General features: G+C 35.9%; 1 protein-coding gene across 19 annotated transcripts in view; it reads right to left on the bottom strand.

Moving 5' to 3' along the window:
• DLG2 (discs large MAGUK scaffold protein 2) overlaps positions 1–18,262 on the bottom strand; it is a 2,066,111-nt gene that overhangs the window by 793,225 nt on the left and 1,254,624 nt on the right. For 3 of the 19 annotated variants that reach the window (XM_082410119.1, XM_082410122.1, XM_082410124.1), the window contains exon 1: positions 1,121–7,881. The exons of the other annotated variants lie outside the window; for them this stretch is intronic. In XM_082410119.1, coding sequence (XP_082266245.1) covers positions 1,121–1,225 — 105 coding nt within the window. In that variant the 5' untranslated portion in view covers positions 1,226–7,881. Of the gene's footprint in view, positions 1–1,120; positions 7,882–18,262 lie in introns of those variants that run through there. 19 annotated transcript variants of the gene reach the window in all.

Raw genomic sequence — 18,262 nt, 5'->3', positions numbered from 1 at the left:
GTAGAATAATTATAACTTAATCTGATTTAGAAAGCTTCCCACCATTAGTGTTTTAAATCCTTGCAAAAATTATATGTTTTATGTCTTTAACAATTAAGATCAACTTATAGAGATCCAATTAGAGAATAGTATTCAATGAGAAGAACTTTAAACATAGTACAGTCTTTGAAACAGGTGATTCCCAAGTTACAGAGAAAAATATGGCATCTGACTTGAGTCACTTGAAAATAACTTGAATTTCAAAGAAGATTGAATCCAACTATTTCTATGTCAGAAATAATGTTTTTTTCTTAAGGAATTCCAAATAATTTTTTGCAGGTCTTAATTTTTAAGAGTGTTCTCTTATTTCTAACAGATTATCTCAATCCTTCAAAATAGATCTATTTAAAGAATCAAATATTTTTATATTCTTCTTCCAAGTCCCATTTACCCCACCTCAGCCTATCAAATGTAGCCAGCCTGGTTCTTCTAGTTGGATAACTATAAGCACAAATATTATATCTGCAATGGAAAACACGATGGCACTGACTCAATTAATTCACCTTATATATCTATGCACTTTTTTTTTTTTTTACAAATTTCTAAGCCATTTTTACAAATCTCTAAGTAGTACATTACTACTAAAGGAATAATCACACTTTTCAGGAGAGGTTTTATGGTAGATTTTACTTGAATAAGCAAAGAATCAAAATGTAAGAACTAACTTTTGGCTTCCTGATCTATGTATCAAACCCACTGCAAAAGATATTCAAGCCATTCTAAGTACTTTGGGGGAACCACCCAGGAAATACCCACTGTAAGCTGTTTCATAGATTAATATGAAGAATATCAATCTTGTGCCCTTTCTTTAGTACATGTTACTATTAGAACCTACAATCTTCAGTGGGATAAGTTTGCTTGGACCACTGTTTACTCTTTCTCACTGATCAATATTTGACCATATTAATAATTCAGATTTCACACAGAGCAAAAAGAGACATGTTTATCCCAAACAAGAACTACCGAGAAGATACCACATCTTTAAATACATAGAATACATGCCATTTATCTATAGCTGTAAAGGAAAAAATAGGAGAAAAATAAAAGAATCCCTAGGAAAATAAAAGGAAATTTTCCTTACCGGTATAAATGCATGTTGCATAGCTTGTTCACATTGTTTTAAGGAAGCAATAGTATCCCACAGAAGCTGATAATTTTCAGCCCGGGAAGCACTTTGCCGTTGCATGGCGAAAGCTAGTAACACTCAAACTGAGCTCAAAGAACCCAGTTGAAGGAGGAAAAAAAAACCCTGCAGATCTGTTACATAAACTTCTTAATTAGATCTGCTACACAAACTGCTATCTTAAGACTTAAAAAAAAATGTTAATCAGAACATTTCTTTTGGGGGATAACTGGGCATGACTTGAACAGAGACAGATGTTTTCATTGGGAAGGATTTTCGTTCCCACACTTGTGAAAAGCAATCCCATCAGTGTTCCCCTGTCTTTACATGGGTCTGGCGAAACTGCACATACCATAAGTGTGTGGGGGGAAAGAAGTAGGAGGGAGAGAGATGTAAAAAAATATTTCCACCAGAAGATTTGGGTGGCAGGCCATGGAGGTAGAATTTGAGCAGCTTGTGAAAAGTAGAATTGAAGGGAGTGGGTTACATATGCACATATATGTACATAGGCAGGTGTGTACACTTGTCTGCTCTGTGTGAAACACATGCCTTCTCACAGTGTCATTTAATACGTCCAACTCTCCTCTCAGTTTAGTTATGATCTAGATGTGATATGTTTTCCATCTACAGAGTATTACTGTCTTTATTAACTACAGAGTTATTTATCTGGGATTATTTCTAAAGACTAGCCAGAAAGTTCGTGAGCATAAAATGCAGTCAATTATTTATCTTAAAATTTAAGAGTAATTAGAAGGTCTTTCTGTTGTCTTATATATTAGGTAAGAGTCATATTTATTTCTTCTAGGTAGAATTTACATAAATAATGCCAGGATAATTGAACCTTCACATATTCTTGGGAACTGAGAGTGGGCTACACATAATTGGAACGTGTTAATCCCAGAGAAATTGCTTGCACACTTTAACAAAAAAGGTATAAGCACTAAATAAAATCTGAACAACAGAATATAGCAACATCTTCTGAGTGTTCCTTAACTTAAGCCTACAAGGCAAGGGTCCACTAACCTCCCCCCTCCCCCCTGCCCCACAGACTCTGTGGGATCATTGAGGCTGGCGGTAATGCACCTTGTAAGGTACCGAGCACTTTGAAGTTCCAAAGGAATCTATGCTCTCAGGGCTAGTTACGCAGCCAACAATGGAGATATTTATTCAAGTATTTCTAGAGGTAAGGGGTAAACTGAGGGCAACACACAGCATAATGAATAAATTGTGCTTTTAATTGACCTAGAAAATCCAAGGAGTGTAAAACAAGGTACAAACTGTAGGAAACAGTGTGATAACATAAATGAAGGATTTTTGCTGTATTATTTTTAGAAGAGCTTCATGATTTGGGTTACCTAGTTTTTCTGCATTTGTACCCTGGTGATGGTGGATTAGTTCATACTAATGACCTGGTGGCGTGAAAGTCTCAAAGGCAAAGTTTTCCCCTTATCTCAATTACTTTTCAATTTGGAATTGAAGGAATTGCAAGTAGAATTGATCTTACAAAATTTCACCTGGGCTAATTTGTAAGGAGATTGTTTTTCCTTAATATTTCATGAGTACACACCATAAGGTTATTGCCATTAGACAGTTTATTTTTCAATATCAATTCAACCAACCTTCTCTTTTTCTCATTCATGGTGTTCTGTTCAACTCACACCCACAGACCCTCCTCTGCCTTCATTCCTGCCCTTATACTCTTCCATCTGCCCCAACCACATGCTTCTTCCTCATGCACTGTCAACCAGCCAGCCCACAACTCCCAGAAAATACTCCTTCACTAGATGTTCTGTATTTCTTATCAAACAACAGGAAAATAAAAGTTGTTTTCTAAGTTATCCTCCAAAATTCTAATCTATTCTTTCTGAATTCCTTGAGCAAATGTTCATCATTATTCCAGACCCCAACCTCTAGGTCTTCTGTAATGCCTTCGACTACTTCTATCTCTTGTTCATCAGATCCCTTCTGCTTTTCATTTAAGCAGCATCTTTTAAAAGATCCTTCTTTCCTTACTCTTTGATAAAAGGATAGAGAATCCACAGTCTCTGCATGTAGAACCTCTACATTAAAAATGCCCTTGGAGTCATGCATTCATTCATTTATTTATTGATCCAACAAGCATATCAAGCATCTCCCATGTGCTATACTTTTTCATTGTATTATGGGCAAATGGATATCAGATGTTGATTTTGTCTTTAAGGAACTTAGAGTTTAATTGAAGGGATGATACATGGGCACAAATAACAAAAAGACAAGTTAAAAAAGGATAAGTGCCATAAAAGAGGTAGTATAAACTATTCACAAAACAATGAAAAAGAAAAATTACATTAATTGGGAAAATTAGGGCAGCTTCCAGAAGATTTAGCACTTAGCTAGAGCTTGAAGTCAGGGTAAAATTTGGACATGTAGAGATAGATAGGGGACATTCCTGAGTAAGAAAAGGTAGAACAAAGGCACAGAGTGAGAAAGATCATTACTAGTGTTTTGGAAAGAACATGACACCAAGAAAGCTTAATACTCAGGATTGTTACTGGAGCCAAGTAACAATTATTAAATAAAATTATTATTCTTGAATAAAAAGTCAGTAGCTTCCTATTCCTAATGCTAATCAATTTTAGCTTTAACTAATTCTTAGAGCATCAGTGTGCATAAATTCAGGGAAACTAAACCTCATGGGATAGTAAATTTCATATATTTATTCCTCACTCTTTAAAATAGGAACATTGATATACTTTTGGAGGCTTTAGGTGGCTCAATCATTTAGGTCATATTGCTTAATTATTTAGTTTTTATTAGGTACATATAGCGTGTTTTGCACTCATGCCCCATCACTTTTATAAGTTCTAAAGTCTATTACCTTTGGTATTCAAATGGAGTCCACCATGAGTCTTACTTGATCTAATATTTGACATAATTCAATTTTGCTCAGTTTAACAAACATTTATTGAGCTCTACTATGTGCTAAGCACTGTGCTAGAAACACAGAGTACAAAGATAAATATTATATAATTTCAATTCTCTGCTTCTTTTCAAGAACAACTCAGTGTGCATTTGCCTCTGCCCGCAAAGTAGAATGTTGTACGTATTTTTTTTCCTGCTAGCACAATGTCTGATATGTAATGGCTACCATTTTTCTGTTAAACCCTTAGTCACTAGGCCATATGTCAATCATATCTAAATATACTGCCATGCTCTAAATTAGATTACAGGCCTCAGAATGTCTAAAAGTACTTTTTATATGGTTGGTACTATTGCCATGCTCAAAAGGTCTACATTTGAATGCTTTCTGCTGGTGACTGGTTTAAATATAACTTCACAAAATAAAAATGGGGTAACAGGGCTTAGATTTACATTCCTATCTGAAAAAAAAAAAATGAACAAAATATATGAAACAATGAGTTTCAAAAATGGACATCAGAGAACAAAAAGTAGTGAACTCTAAGAGACAGGAAACAAGATAAGTCTTATGATTGCCCCATTTACAACCTTGAATGTCTAGGTCACATTGCAGGAGAGTGGATCCAGTTGAAACCCAGTGGACTTGCAGAATTGAGGATATAAAATTGGTTTTCTGGAGAAACCAAAGCAACAAGGAGAAATAGAGAAATTCATAATTATAGTTGGTGACTTTATTATCCTACTCTGAATAATTGATAGAATACGCAGGCAAAATCTATAAGGATATAGAAAACCTTTACAAAAACATCCATCGATTTAGGCTAATATACCTTTAAAAAACATTTCACCCTACAACAGCAGTCTTTTCAAGTGCTCACGAACACTTACCAAGGTAGAACATATTCTGAGCCATAAGTCAAATTTTAATAAATTTAAAAAGATTCAGGTCAAAGAAAACATATTCTCTGATCATAGTAAAATTAAGTTAGAAATCAACAATATAACAATTTCTGAAAATTCCCCAAATATTTTACAACTAAATGACATACTCTTAAATAACCCATTGGTCAAAGAAGAAATCAAAAGTAAGTTAGAACACATTTTGAACTGAATGAAATAAAACCACAACATATCAACATTTGTTAGATGTCTTTAAAGCAGTAATTAAGGGAACATATATATCACTAAACACCTATATTTGAAAAGAAAGAAGGTCTCAAATTAATGATCTCAGCTTGCACCTTATTAAAATAAAAAAAATATAGCAAATTAAAATCAAACAAAGCAGAAAAGTTAAAAGATTAGAAGGGAAAATAGAGAAAATAAATAAAACTAACAGCTAGTTTTTTTGAGAATATCAATAAAATTGATAACCCTCTAGCAAGACTAGTGAGGAAAGAGAGAAGAAATAAATTATCAAAATCAGAAATAAGAGAGGTTGCGTCACTATGGATTCTACAGCCATTAAAGGGCTAATAAGGAAATCTTAAAAACAACTTTATGCCAATAAATTTGACGCCTTATATGGAACAGACAAATTCCTTGAGAGATATAAATTACCAAAGGTCACTCAAGAAAAATAAGTACCCTAAATAGCCATACCATATATCTATTAAAGATATGGAATTTTTAATTAAAAACCTAACCACCAGGAAACTCCAGGCCCAGATGGCTTCTGATGAATTTTATTTAAGGAAAAAAAAAAAATTCTATACAAATTCTTTCAGAGAGCTGAAGAGGAAAAAATACTTTACAACTTGTTTTTTGAGGACAGTATTACCCTGGTACCAAACCAGATGAAGATATTACAAGAAAAGCAAATATTCATATGCCCTCATTAGTATATATGAAAAAAGTTCTAAACAAATTTTAGCAAATTGAATCCACCAATACATAAAGGGGGTAATGCATCATAATCAAGTAGGTTTAACCTCTGAAAATGACTTAATATAATTCATCATGTTACAAACATTTAAAGAAAATAACCAACCAACCAACCAACCATATGGTCAATAGGCACAGAGAAAACATTTTGTAAAATCCAGTATCAATTCCTGGATAAGAAAAAAAATCTCAGGACAAGATAAGGATGTCCCTTTTCACCACTTCTGTTCAGCATTGTCTAGAAGGTTCTAGACAGTTAACAAGTCAAGAAAAAGACATAAGTATTGGAAAGGAAAAAATAAAAGTATCTTTCTTTATATTTGACATAACTGTCTATGTAGAAAATCTCATAGGCTCTAAAGTAAACTTTAGAATTTACAAATGAGTTCAGCAAGGCTGCAGAATACAAGATCAGTGTACAAGGACCAACTATATTTCTCTTTACTAGCAATAAATAAATGGAAGGTGAAACAAAGATAATACTATTTACCATAGGGTAAAAAATATAAAATACTTAGGGATAAATTTATAAAACATTTGTAAGCCATGTGCACTGCAAACCACAAACCTTTCCTCAGTGAAATTAAAGACATATAAATGGAGAGATATAAAGTTCTTGGGTAATAAGACTCACTATTTTTAAGATGTCATACACTGAAAATTAATTTATAGGTTCAGTGCAATGCATACCCAGTCAAAACCCCAACAAGGTTATTTGTTTGTTTGCTTATTTGTTTGTTTTAGAGAAACTGACAAGCCAATTCTAAAATCATATGGAAATTCAAAGAATTTAGAGTAGCCAAAACAATTTTGAAAAGGAAAAATAAAATTGGAGAAAAAAATACTACCTGTTTTCTAGACTTATTATAAAGCTAAGGTAATCAAAACAGTGTGGCACTGGTATAAAGATAAATAAATAGGTCAATGGAACAGAATAGAGACTACAGGAATCAACCCACACATCGATAGCCAACTGATTTTCAACAAAGGTGCAAGGTCAGTTCAATAAAGAAAAGGTAATCTTTTCAACAAATGATGTTGAAACAATTAGATATCCATATGTAAAATAACAAACTTTGATGTATACCTCTTACTACATATAAACTCAAAATAGATTATAGACCTACATGTAAAGCCTAAATAAAACTTCTAAAAGAAAACATAGAAAATCTTTGTGATCTAAAGGTTAGATACAACACCAAAAGTACAACCATAAGAGAAAAAAATTGAAAAATTGGACATCAACAAATGGGAAATTTTGTTTCTTGAAATACTGTTAAGAGAATGAAAAGACAAGTCATAGAATGAAAGCAAAACTTATAAACTATATATTTAACATAGGAGTTGTTTCTAAAGTATATAAAGAACTCTCAAAACTCAGTAATAAAACAATCCAATTAAAAATGAGCAAAACATTTTAACAGACGCCATCAATGAAGATATATATGTATCAAACAAGCATGTGAAAGAGTATCAACATTGTGATTTATTAGAGAAATAAAAATTAAAATACTCACACTAATTATTAGAATGAATGATATTAAAAAAGACTGACCATATCAAGAGTTGGTAAAGATGTGGAAGACTGCACTTCTCATACACTGCTGGTAGGAATATAAATGCTACTTTCCCTTTGGAAACAGTTCAGTGGGTTCTTGAAAAGTTAAACATGCACCTACCATGATTTAACCATTCTACTCCTAGATATTTATCCAAGAGAAATGAAAGCATATGTTTATTTGAAGACATATGCAAATATTTATAGCAGCTTTATTTGTAATAGCAAAAAACTGAAAACCACAGGTGAGTGGATAAGTGAATTGTGATATATCCAAACAATGGAATACTATTCAGCACTAAAAAGGAATGACCTACTGATACACATAACACATGGATGAATCTAAAAATAATTATGCTGAATGAAAGAAGAGAAATAATATACAAATATATTTGGTCCATATAATAATATGGACCAAATAATAATATGGTCCCATTTATATAAAATTATAGAAAATGCAGGCTAACCTATAGGGATAGAAAGGAGAAACTGGGAATGGGGAGGTACAGTGGGCAGGGGGAGGGAGTTGGATGAAGAGATTACAAAGAGGCATGAAGAAACTTTTGAGGGTGAAGGATATGTTATGTTCATTATCGTGAATGGATGGTTTCATATGTCAAAACATCAATTTGTACATCTTAAATATGTGCAGTTCATGGAATATCAATAGACTTCACTGAAGCCATTTATTTAATTTCCTTAAAAAGTTCCTAGAGAAACCATCAGAAAGTCTCAATCTCCTGGACTTTATCCAAAGTGACAATTTCTGTTATCATTTAATGTTATAATCTTGTAGTTCGATCCATCTGCCTGAGATGGAGAGGGGGTTAGAAAGCACTGACCTTCCCACAGGAAGGGAAGCAAAGAATATAAAAAAGTTTAACCAGAGGAAAGGGCTGAGATTTCATATCCAGGGGCCTTACTCTTAGTTATGATTCTTGCCCTAATTAGCAGTAAGATCTTGGTTCAGTCATTTTGCCTTGACAAGCTTCAATTACTCATCTACAAAATACAGAAGTTAGACTCAACCATCTCTCAAGTGTCCTTCAGAGCTATAATTCAGCGACCTATGGATAGATTTTAATCCTCAATAATCCCATTTTTCTCTCAACTAAGCATTTACAACTATGGCCTTAAATTTAGCAAAAATATCCCATGTAATTTTGAATTGTACATTATCGTGCATGCTGATAATCTCTCTAGTAAAACAGTAAACTCTTGAGGCTGGGCTCCTCCATCTTAAAATTTCTGGTTTCCTCACAATGTTTCACGTTCAGAGCCTAAGCACATACGAAATTGTATGTTGTAATAGTGACATTGTAATTGGTATTAAAATCATAAAGCTAGAAATCTACCATTGTACTTCTTAAAAAACTACTTTCCCATGCAGCACCCATCTTATTCCCATGAAAGTATTATTCTCAATTTACAGATAAATAGGTCCACAGAGGCCAATGTAACTTCCTTCACCATGTACCAGCCATGTGACCTTGGACAAGTTCCTTAGTTTCTCCTGTGTTCCTGTTGCTCATCTATACAATAGAGATTATAACAGTACTTATCTCATAGGACTGTTGAGGATTAAATGAGTTAATATTTGTAAAACTTTAGAGCGGAGCCTAGCATACAGTTATCACTGTTATTCTTTGTGAAATTAACTTTATTTTAACTTACCTATTTAATAAGTAAGAATTAAATAGTAAGCAAGTAATAAAGAAAGAAGACCTAAGATAAATTCATATTTTTTGGCTCTTTGTTCAACACACGTTTGACCAGTGATCAGTAAATACTTAGGTACTTGCAGATTCACCTTTCCTGACAACCACACCCCAGTCTAAATGTGTATCCTCCTAATGTTCTTTCTCCCTGAAGCCTGTTTCTTTCCATCATGGTTCCTATCTTAATTTGGAATATATTGATTTATTTACTTTTAACCTCTAGTCTCCCCAACTAAACTGTAGGGTCAGAAAAGAGAAGCCAGTGTACAGTCAGCGCCAGCACAGAGCCTGGAACATCACAGACTCTTTCAGGGTTCACTTGACATCATTTTTATTAATAGGGCCTAAAATAGATAAAAGCATATTAAAACTTCAAAAACATACGTTAGTATATTTACCCAAATCTTCTGTATTTCCAAAGATCTCTGGTGAGTTTGGCCATGGCTCTTATCGTAAGCTCATATCTGACCCATTTTCTCCTATTTAAGAAGAGTGACACTTCTTTTTTTGATGGGGTAAGACTCACACGACTTTACCAAAATAAAAGAGAGCATGAACTTTTACTGTATGCAATAGTGTTCCAGAGGGCATGATATGACCTGTGGGATACCAAACTTCATACAATAGAGAAGTGTGCTATATATTTGATCAATCAGTCAGTATATTTCGTATGTGCTTAAGAGATGCAAGTCATTGTGGTAAAGTGCTATTCCATACACTCTGCAGTCTTTGGAATCATAAGCCCAGTTCTATAAGGGAGAGAAAGAGAAGCTGACTGAAGCAGGCAGGACAACAGGTCTTCTTTGAACGTAGTTCTACCAAATGCTAGGTCACAGCATGTAAACCTCAGGCCAGAGGTGAACCTCAGGCCAGGGCCAACCCGGGATAGAACTACGGGGCAGATCAAATCTGTCTTCCTCATCTCTGCCCACTTCAAGAGACCCCAGCCCTTCTCCTCTGGACTCTCCTGACAGAAGGAAAGCTACACAAACTCATTTACAGGACAGTATTAAGAATTTACTGTCTAACCAACAAGGACCTACTGTATAGCACAGGGAATTCTGCTCAATATTATATAACAACATAAATAGGAAAAGAATTTGAAAAAGAATAGATACATGTGTATGTAAAACCGAGTTACTTTGCTGTACACCTGAAACTAACACAACATTGTTTTTCACCTATACTCCAATATAAAATAAAAGGTTAAAAAAAAGGAAAGAATTTTCTGTCTCCCCTCCACCCACTTGCTTTCTTGACTCCTTCTGAGAGCAAGGTCAATCTTATTCATCTTTTTACCCCGGGCCCTAGCACATTACCTAGCATATAACGAAGGAGAGCAAAGGTTTGTTAAATAAATGGATGGATGTTAAAAGCATTGTACTTGATGTTTATAATAACAGGAATTCCTTATATTTGTAAAGCATGTTTCGAAAGACAAAGCACTTTCACAGCTAGGAATTCTCTTTCCTTTTACTTTTTACCCTCTCTCTTTCTACTCATTTAAATATTAGTATGCCAGTGGATACCTCATTTATATTCTTGGCCCAGATTTCTTTCCTGAATTGGATATCCTGCTGCCTGCTGGTCATCTCCACTCAAATATCTCACAGACATCTCAGACTGAACGCCTTCAAACTCTGAGCTCTTATCCTCCTTCCTCCCCCTCAAATCTGCTTCTCTTTCATTTCCTCATCCGGTAAATCCCAGCTTCTTTCACTCAGTCGCTCAAGACAGATGCACGGTAACCCACAATATCCACTTCATCATGACCCTCCCGGCCCTGCATGGCCTTACCCCTTGGTCTTTCACCAATGTCATCTTGTGCTACCTCCCCCCACTCTTTTCCCCAGCTCCACAGTCCTGCTCCTAGTACTTAGGCTATGATGAAGTGCATTCTCATGTCAGTGCTAGTTACCCTGCCTCAAATTTTCTCCCACCTCTTCTCCAGAATTATCTCCCACTTATCCTTCAAATCTCAGTTCTACTGTGCACTGTAGGAGGCTTAGCAGTATTCCTGTCCTATACCCACTAGATGCCAGTAGCCCTCCCCTCCCCCAGTTGTGACAACCAAATAGGTCTCCAAACATTGCCAAATGTCCCCTGGGGGGTTCAAAATCATACCCAGTTAAGAACGTCTGCCCTAGACCTTGATCAGGATATACCATCATAGATTTTTCATAGAACCTAGTTTATAAATCTTTTCTGTGACTTCTAGATTATTGTTGGACTACCCTATTATGGATAGAGAAGAGCTCTTCTGTTTATCATTTTATACCTGTACGTACAGTGTCCAGCAATGAGATAGGTGTTTAATGAATGTATGTTGAATAAATGAATGAATTTGATTATTGCAAAAACCTTATGGTGTATGTATAGCCAGAATTAACACAGCCACTTTAAATTGAGGTAACAGATACACTGAACGGTTAAATGACAGGCATGCAAATCACACTATCAATAAATGGCTGATACAGGACTTGAACTTAGGTTTTACCACTCTCAGTTCTTATCAGCATAGATCAGTTTACTACCATTACCATTTTTTAACCTTCTCAGATTACTTAACCTCTCTCCCTTCCAAGTTCTCCACTGCATTTTGTCCTTGCAGTATGTGCAGTAGTAATATAGACCTAGCATGGTCTCAAAGGTTGAAATGCTCAAGGTCTCGCAGTAGCTTCCAGTGATGCCTCACTATGATGCTTTTAAAAAATCACGGCATATTAAATAGAAGAGGGAGGTGGTTAGGGCTTCTCGTGTTGTAATAGGAATGCAAGAGGGGGAAAAAAATCAATAACTCTCTGGAATGAATTTGCTTTTATGGTACTCTTAGCCTTGTGGTTCACTCTAGTAAACAGCCTAGAGAAAAATAATCACATGACAGGTTAAGGTACTCTGATCATAATGAAGGCATTGCCGAATTAACTAGAACGTGAAAGAACTTGTAAGTACACCTGATTGAAATCTCTTATTTCCATGTTGCTTAAGCATACCCAAGCAGAAAAATCTCAATTGGAAATAGAAAGTCTTTTAAATTGCACTTTCAACATGCCTAATACACTTCTATTTTCCAAGGTTTTGAAAAGCAGGATTTATACAGCACAGTTACTCAATTTTTTTTCCAAACTTTTTTAATAGCCTAAGTGCTTTGATAGCCAATATGGAAGTAGCTAAGGGAGGGCAGGGTACACTGTTGAGAGGTATACCTGACACAGAGGTGCCCTTCAGCCATGCAGAGGAACTGTGTTGGTGGGCTTTGTGGTGGTAGAATCTCCTTACTGGCAGCAAAGAGCTTCTCCTCTGCAAGCAATGCCTATTCTTTCCCATCTCATCGAAGAGGCAGAGAGGATAGTTAAGAGTATAAGATCTGGAGTCAGATTTCCTGGGCTAGAATCCTAGTTAGACTGCTTTTTAACTAACTGCATGACCTTGATCAGGTTACTCTACATGCTGGACCTCGGTTTTCTCTTCTGTAAAATGGGTTTGAGAATGGTATTTATGCCATGTGGTTGTTGTGAAGATTAAATGAGTCGGCTTATGTGACTAACATAAAATAAGCACCCAATAAATAATCATTAGCTATTAACTTTCTTCTTTACCTAAACATATTTTTATTTCTGTGTAATGCTAAGCTCTGTCCATATGTCAGATATTTATCATTTCACTAGTTCATAAGCACTTCAAGAACCTGATCTCCATTACATTTTCTTCATCATATAAGTATTTCATTTGATTCTTAAAACAATCCCATGAGGCTGGGATGGTTGTGTCCATTTTACAGACAGGAAACTGAGACCCAGACTGATGTACCTTTGATTATGCAATTAGATAGTGGCAGGGCCAGGACTAAAGCATTGGTCTTCTTAGGAATATTCTTTTGCTCTGTTAACACCAAAGAATTTTTTTACAGATTCACTTCTTGTCTCAACTCTTTTAAGATATCAAAATGGCCCTAAAGTAAAGCTCCCTGGAAGTCTGCCCTCTCATTTCCTTCCTCTAATCGATACATCTCCACTGGGTAGCAACATGTCTGTTTGCATAAGTGTCTCTCTGTCTCAGCCTCTCTCTCCTTCCCTACCTCTCCCACTCCTCCCATCTCTTTTTTCTCCTTTCTTTCTCCCTTATCTCCACCTCTCTCCTGTCTTCCCCCTCATATTTCTCTCCTGCTCCCTGTCCCACACACACGCGCACACACACACACACACACTCAGAAATATCTTATTGGTCTGTTTCACATGGAAGGAGAGGGTAGTATTAATAATGACTTTGAGGTTTCCAACTTATGTGATGAGACAACTGGGGTCAGGTGAGAGCCAATAAGAGGTAAGCCTGGATTACTAGGGCAGGCAAGGGGCAAGGATTAGATGAAAAAGCAAAGGAATAGAGTTTGGATTAAAAAAAAAATAGTATGAAGAGGGAGACCGTCCTTGATTCTAGTAAAGCTTACAGGCAGGGAACAACAGCAATTAATAAAAAATCTTGCTGGGGGAAAATAAATGGGTCTGTGTCTGCTGCATTAATTATTTACTGAGTAAATTTGGGAAAATTAGTTAACCTTGCCAAGCCTCAGTTTTCCCCTTTGTAAATTGGGAATAATAATAATGAACAATAATGTTATCAATCTCCTGGGATTATTGTGAGGATTGAATGAATTACTTATACTTAACACTTCTTAGAATAAGTAATAATAAATAAATGTTGGGTGTCATCAACATTATTATCATTATCATTAATATCATGAATGCTATCAGGAAGGAGATAGTACAGAAGGCTTCCAGGGTAAGAATGATAAATATCTGTTTGATACTTTAGGCAATAAAAATCTATAAGGAGAGAATATTTTTTATTGAAAGAATATTTATAGCTATTTGTCAAGAGACTAGAGAGGTAAGTACTGCAGATGCAGGGAGTTCAGGTAGGATTTATATACAAGAACCAGGTGATTTTGGGCTAGAACAAGAGATAAATCTAAGTCTCAGAGTCATGAAAAGCATTTATTCTCAGCGCTCATGAGGTTCAGGCCTATTCATCCCAAAATGAAGTTGTATATGGAATGTTAATACATCAATGGCAAAACCCCCAATTAAATGAACTAAATCATTTGAAATTATACTGTGAAGTCAAGACAGTAACAGGTAAACTATTCCAAAGTTGAAAGTCCAGCACCATCATCACAAATAATGGGTTTCACCAAAATAAGCCTTGCAAATTTGATTTCACTGAACTATGTTGATGTGATCAAAGGTCAGTTAGCATAGGGATTGCAAACATTTCGAGTGGGGTGAAGCTTTTGTGATGTTCAGTTTTACAAGCACTGAGACTTAAATATTACTCCTGTGCAGAAATACAATGTTTTGTTGTCTTCAGGATTCTTTTTAAATCAGCAGTCTTTCCCCATAAAAAAGTCAAAAAGCAAGGCCCTTAATCATGTCGTATGCTTTTTGATATCCTTTTACTCAGCAATAATTTCATTTAAAAAACATTTCAATGAACATTAATTGCCCAGAAACTGTCAACTTTCCTTTCATAATGAAAGGAAAACTGCTGTGATGAAGAGTTTCTAATCATTATATCTAATTAAAAAGTTAATCCTTAGGTTTCTCATTTTTAAGTCCTTTCAAATGTAACAAAAGAATTGCTCTTTCAAAAACAGGAGACAAAAGCACAGCCATTAGGTAACACTACTTCTATGGTAAAGTCACAGAACTGGAATTAAAGAATATTGGCCCAAGCTATTGTGATGGAATTAGGAAAATTACAAGAATCAACCAAACCGTGGCCTTTATTGACCTATGTTTCTTAATACAGAAAAATCCCATATTGTACTATCAGTGGGGGATTGAAAAAGAAACTGTGATTTAAGTCTTCTGTACAATGGAGAGAGGAAAATGGGCTCTGCATCCCAGCTCATGGGGAATGTGATGTGACTCACTGTCTTAATATGAATAAAAGTAATCTTTCGAGGTCCAGAGCTAGGAGCAAATTATCATTCTAAATAAGTGAGCCTTTACTCTAAGGTCCAGATTCACAAGCAATCTTTTACTATCACCCTCCAACTTTCCGGAGCCCAGTGGAGAAGCAAGGAGAGAATCCTAGGTAATTATGGGAGATGATCCACCCACACATGACTGTCTCACTTGCATGATGAGTAAGAGGACGGGAATGGTTCGGAAAGCCTAAATGCAAACTGCAGGATTATGAGCAGATTGCATTAACCATTTCTACTTCCAGTTTATATGTTTTAAGTATTTTAGGGTGCTATGTGGTGATCAAAGAAAGAAAGTCTGTTTCAAAGTGCCATTTGCTGGATGGTCAACAGGTAATGGTAAACAGATCCACAATTTAACAATGCATTTTATAAGGGGACTTCCCTGCTTTTCATTAACAAGGATCAGCAAGATCACTCCTGGCAACTAAGTTTACTCATTCTGATAATATGCAATGCAGCCTCTAACCTATTACAAAACAGTCCTCACTAAAAGCTGAGTATCTGCAGCTCTGAAATAAGCAAATACTATTAAATGTCAACTCAATTATGGCCTTCCCTGAGCAAAGGGAACAATCTTCCTAATGGATCTTACTCTTCCTTCCTGAGTTCTTTCTAGATTTTTGCCTCTCAGGGAAAGGAGGGTTAGAAGACTGAGCGAATATCTTTTTGCAGAACATTTTTTCATATAGGAACCTTTTAGATTTTATCAATGTCCTTCCTTCTGCCTTCAGTGTACTTGTTTTTCGAGAGGTAAATATTGTGTACTGAAAAGGAGTGAGAAACATAAAGCCCTTGCTCTGTTCCTGACGAGGTGTGTATGACCAAAACTAAGCCCTTTGACTTTTCTGAGCCCTTATTTTCTCTACTGTAAAACAGAAATAATAATCCTTGTTATACCAGGGATCTTAGGGGCTCAAATAAAAAAATACGGAAAAGCTTTGGAAACATAGGGAATATTATTTTTCTCTGTGAGGGAAAGAAAAAGGGATTTAGCATTTACTGAACATCCACCAAATACCAGGTACAACACTAAGCTCCTTCTGTACCAGGGCTTTTAATAAAGTAACCCCATGATATAGGCATCAGGCCCATTCAACAGGCAAATAAAGGAAGTGGTAGAGAGATTGAGTAACAGAGCTAGGGTTGCAGAGCTTGTTATTTGTAAAGATAGAATTCAGTTCAATTCTGTCTCTCTCTGAAGACAATGTTCAGCTTCCAGAAAGTGAGAATTATACTTCTGGTAACACAGTGTAAAAATGCAAGAATTGAGAGTGAGTCAGCAAAAGCTTGAATTCTAACGCTGCCACTCAGTCAGTGTTGCCCTGGGTAAGTTGCTTAAGTTCTCTCTGAAGTTTTGTTGTCTCATCTGAAAATGGGGAAGACTAGTGACTAACCCACACAGTTGTTGTGAAGATTTCTAGAAAAAAATGCATACATAGCACTTAGCAGGATACTCGTCGCAGGATTAGCATTCAATACACATCAGTTATTATTGTTCTATCATTTAAGAAAAATTTGTTAGCAACCAGCTCAGTAAATGATCCAGGAAAATCTCATAATTCCTTATAATTTACTCCGAGTATTTTGAAGGTGAGGTAGATTTTTATCACATACAGCTAAACATTGACTAAAATGATTGGAGGTCAGCTGGGTGAGCTCAGATATATCAGATTAAAGACATAAATCCAATAAGATATATGGGAAAAAGATAAATACAGAATGAATGAGGTCAGGAAAAAAGAAGGAATATTGCCAAATAAGACTAAATGGGCAATGCATAAATCTTAAAATTAAATATGTTGACTGACAGCTTAACCTATAGTCTACCTGGGTTACCCATTCATATGTTGTGTGACTTACATTAGACCTTCTCAATGATATGAGACATAAGGTCTCCTCAATGAAAACATTAAAAAGTCAATATTAAAATGCTAACTTCTAAATATATACTCCCCCTTATCTACTTAAAAACTTGTTTTAGGGCTTCCCTGGTGGCGCAGCGGTTGAGAATCTGCCTGCCAATGCAGGGGACATGGGTTCAAGCCCTGGTCTGTGAAGATCCCACATGCCGCAGAGCAAACTGGGCCCGTGAGCCACAATTACTGAGCCTGCATGTCTGGAGCCTGTGCTCCGCAACAAGAGAGGCCGTGATAGTGAGAGGCCCGCGCACCGCGATGAAGAGTGGCCCCCGCCTGCCACAACTAGAGAAAGCCCTCGCACAGAAACGAAGACCCAACACAGCCATAAATAAATAAATAAATAAATAAATTTAAAAGAGAAACCTTTCATTAAAAAAAAAGAAAAAAAAATCAGACTTTAAAAAAAAACTTATTTTAAAAGGCTAAAAAAACACGAGTGTGAGATTTTGTCCTTATGTTATGACTTTTATATCTGTTTAATTTATATTCTGAAAAACAATCTCAGTTTACAGATGATCCAAGGATCAGGGAGGTATAAGGGTTCATCTAAGAACAACAGGCCAACTTGGGTTTGAATATCGGCTCCACTGATAGTTAGGCCAAGTTCTATGAACCTCTCCCTTCATCTGAAAGATGACAGTAATAGCTTCAGTTTCTCAGAGTTGTTGTGTAGATTAGGCGAGTTAATAGGAACAACTTTCCATCCCAGCTAGCACCCAGTAAGCAGTCATCGAAGTAAGTAATTTTCACTTAGTTTCCTTTTACGTATTTTAGAAAACATCTCTATTTATTAAGCGCCCACAAGGTTCTAAACTCACTCTTAGGTACTGGTGAAGCATAACACAGCTCCTGACCTTCAGGATTTCACAGACCAGCTAATCATTTCACTAAATTGACATCACATCCTAGAATGGAGTGAACATGGAGTGTAATGGAAAACAACATAGTTAAGTTGGTTAGGAGTCTAGGGGAGATGGGGAATAAGCAGACCAGGAAAAGCTACAGACAAGAAGAAATATCGGTGAGGCTGGATGGGCAGGGGTAGCCAGAATTCCACAGAAAGACAGGGGAGTAAAGGATTTTCCAGGCTCAGAGTAATGGTTTCAAGTAGAAAGACTTCCCCAGTGTAATGCT

This window comes from Balaenoptera physalus, assembly GCF_965194825.1.
Source record: "Balaenoptera physalus genome assembly, chromosome: 10".
NCBI lineage: Eukaryota > Metazoa > Chordata > Mammalia > Artiodactyla > Balaenopteridae > Balaenoptera > Balaenoptera physalus.
This window is presented reverse-complemented; position numbering and strand designations above follow the sequence as displayed.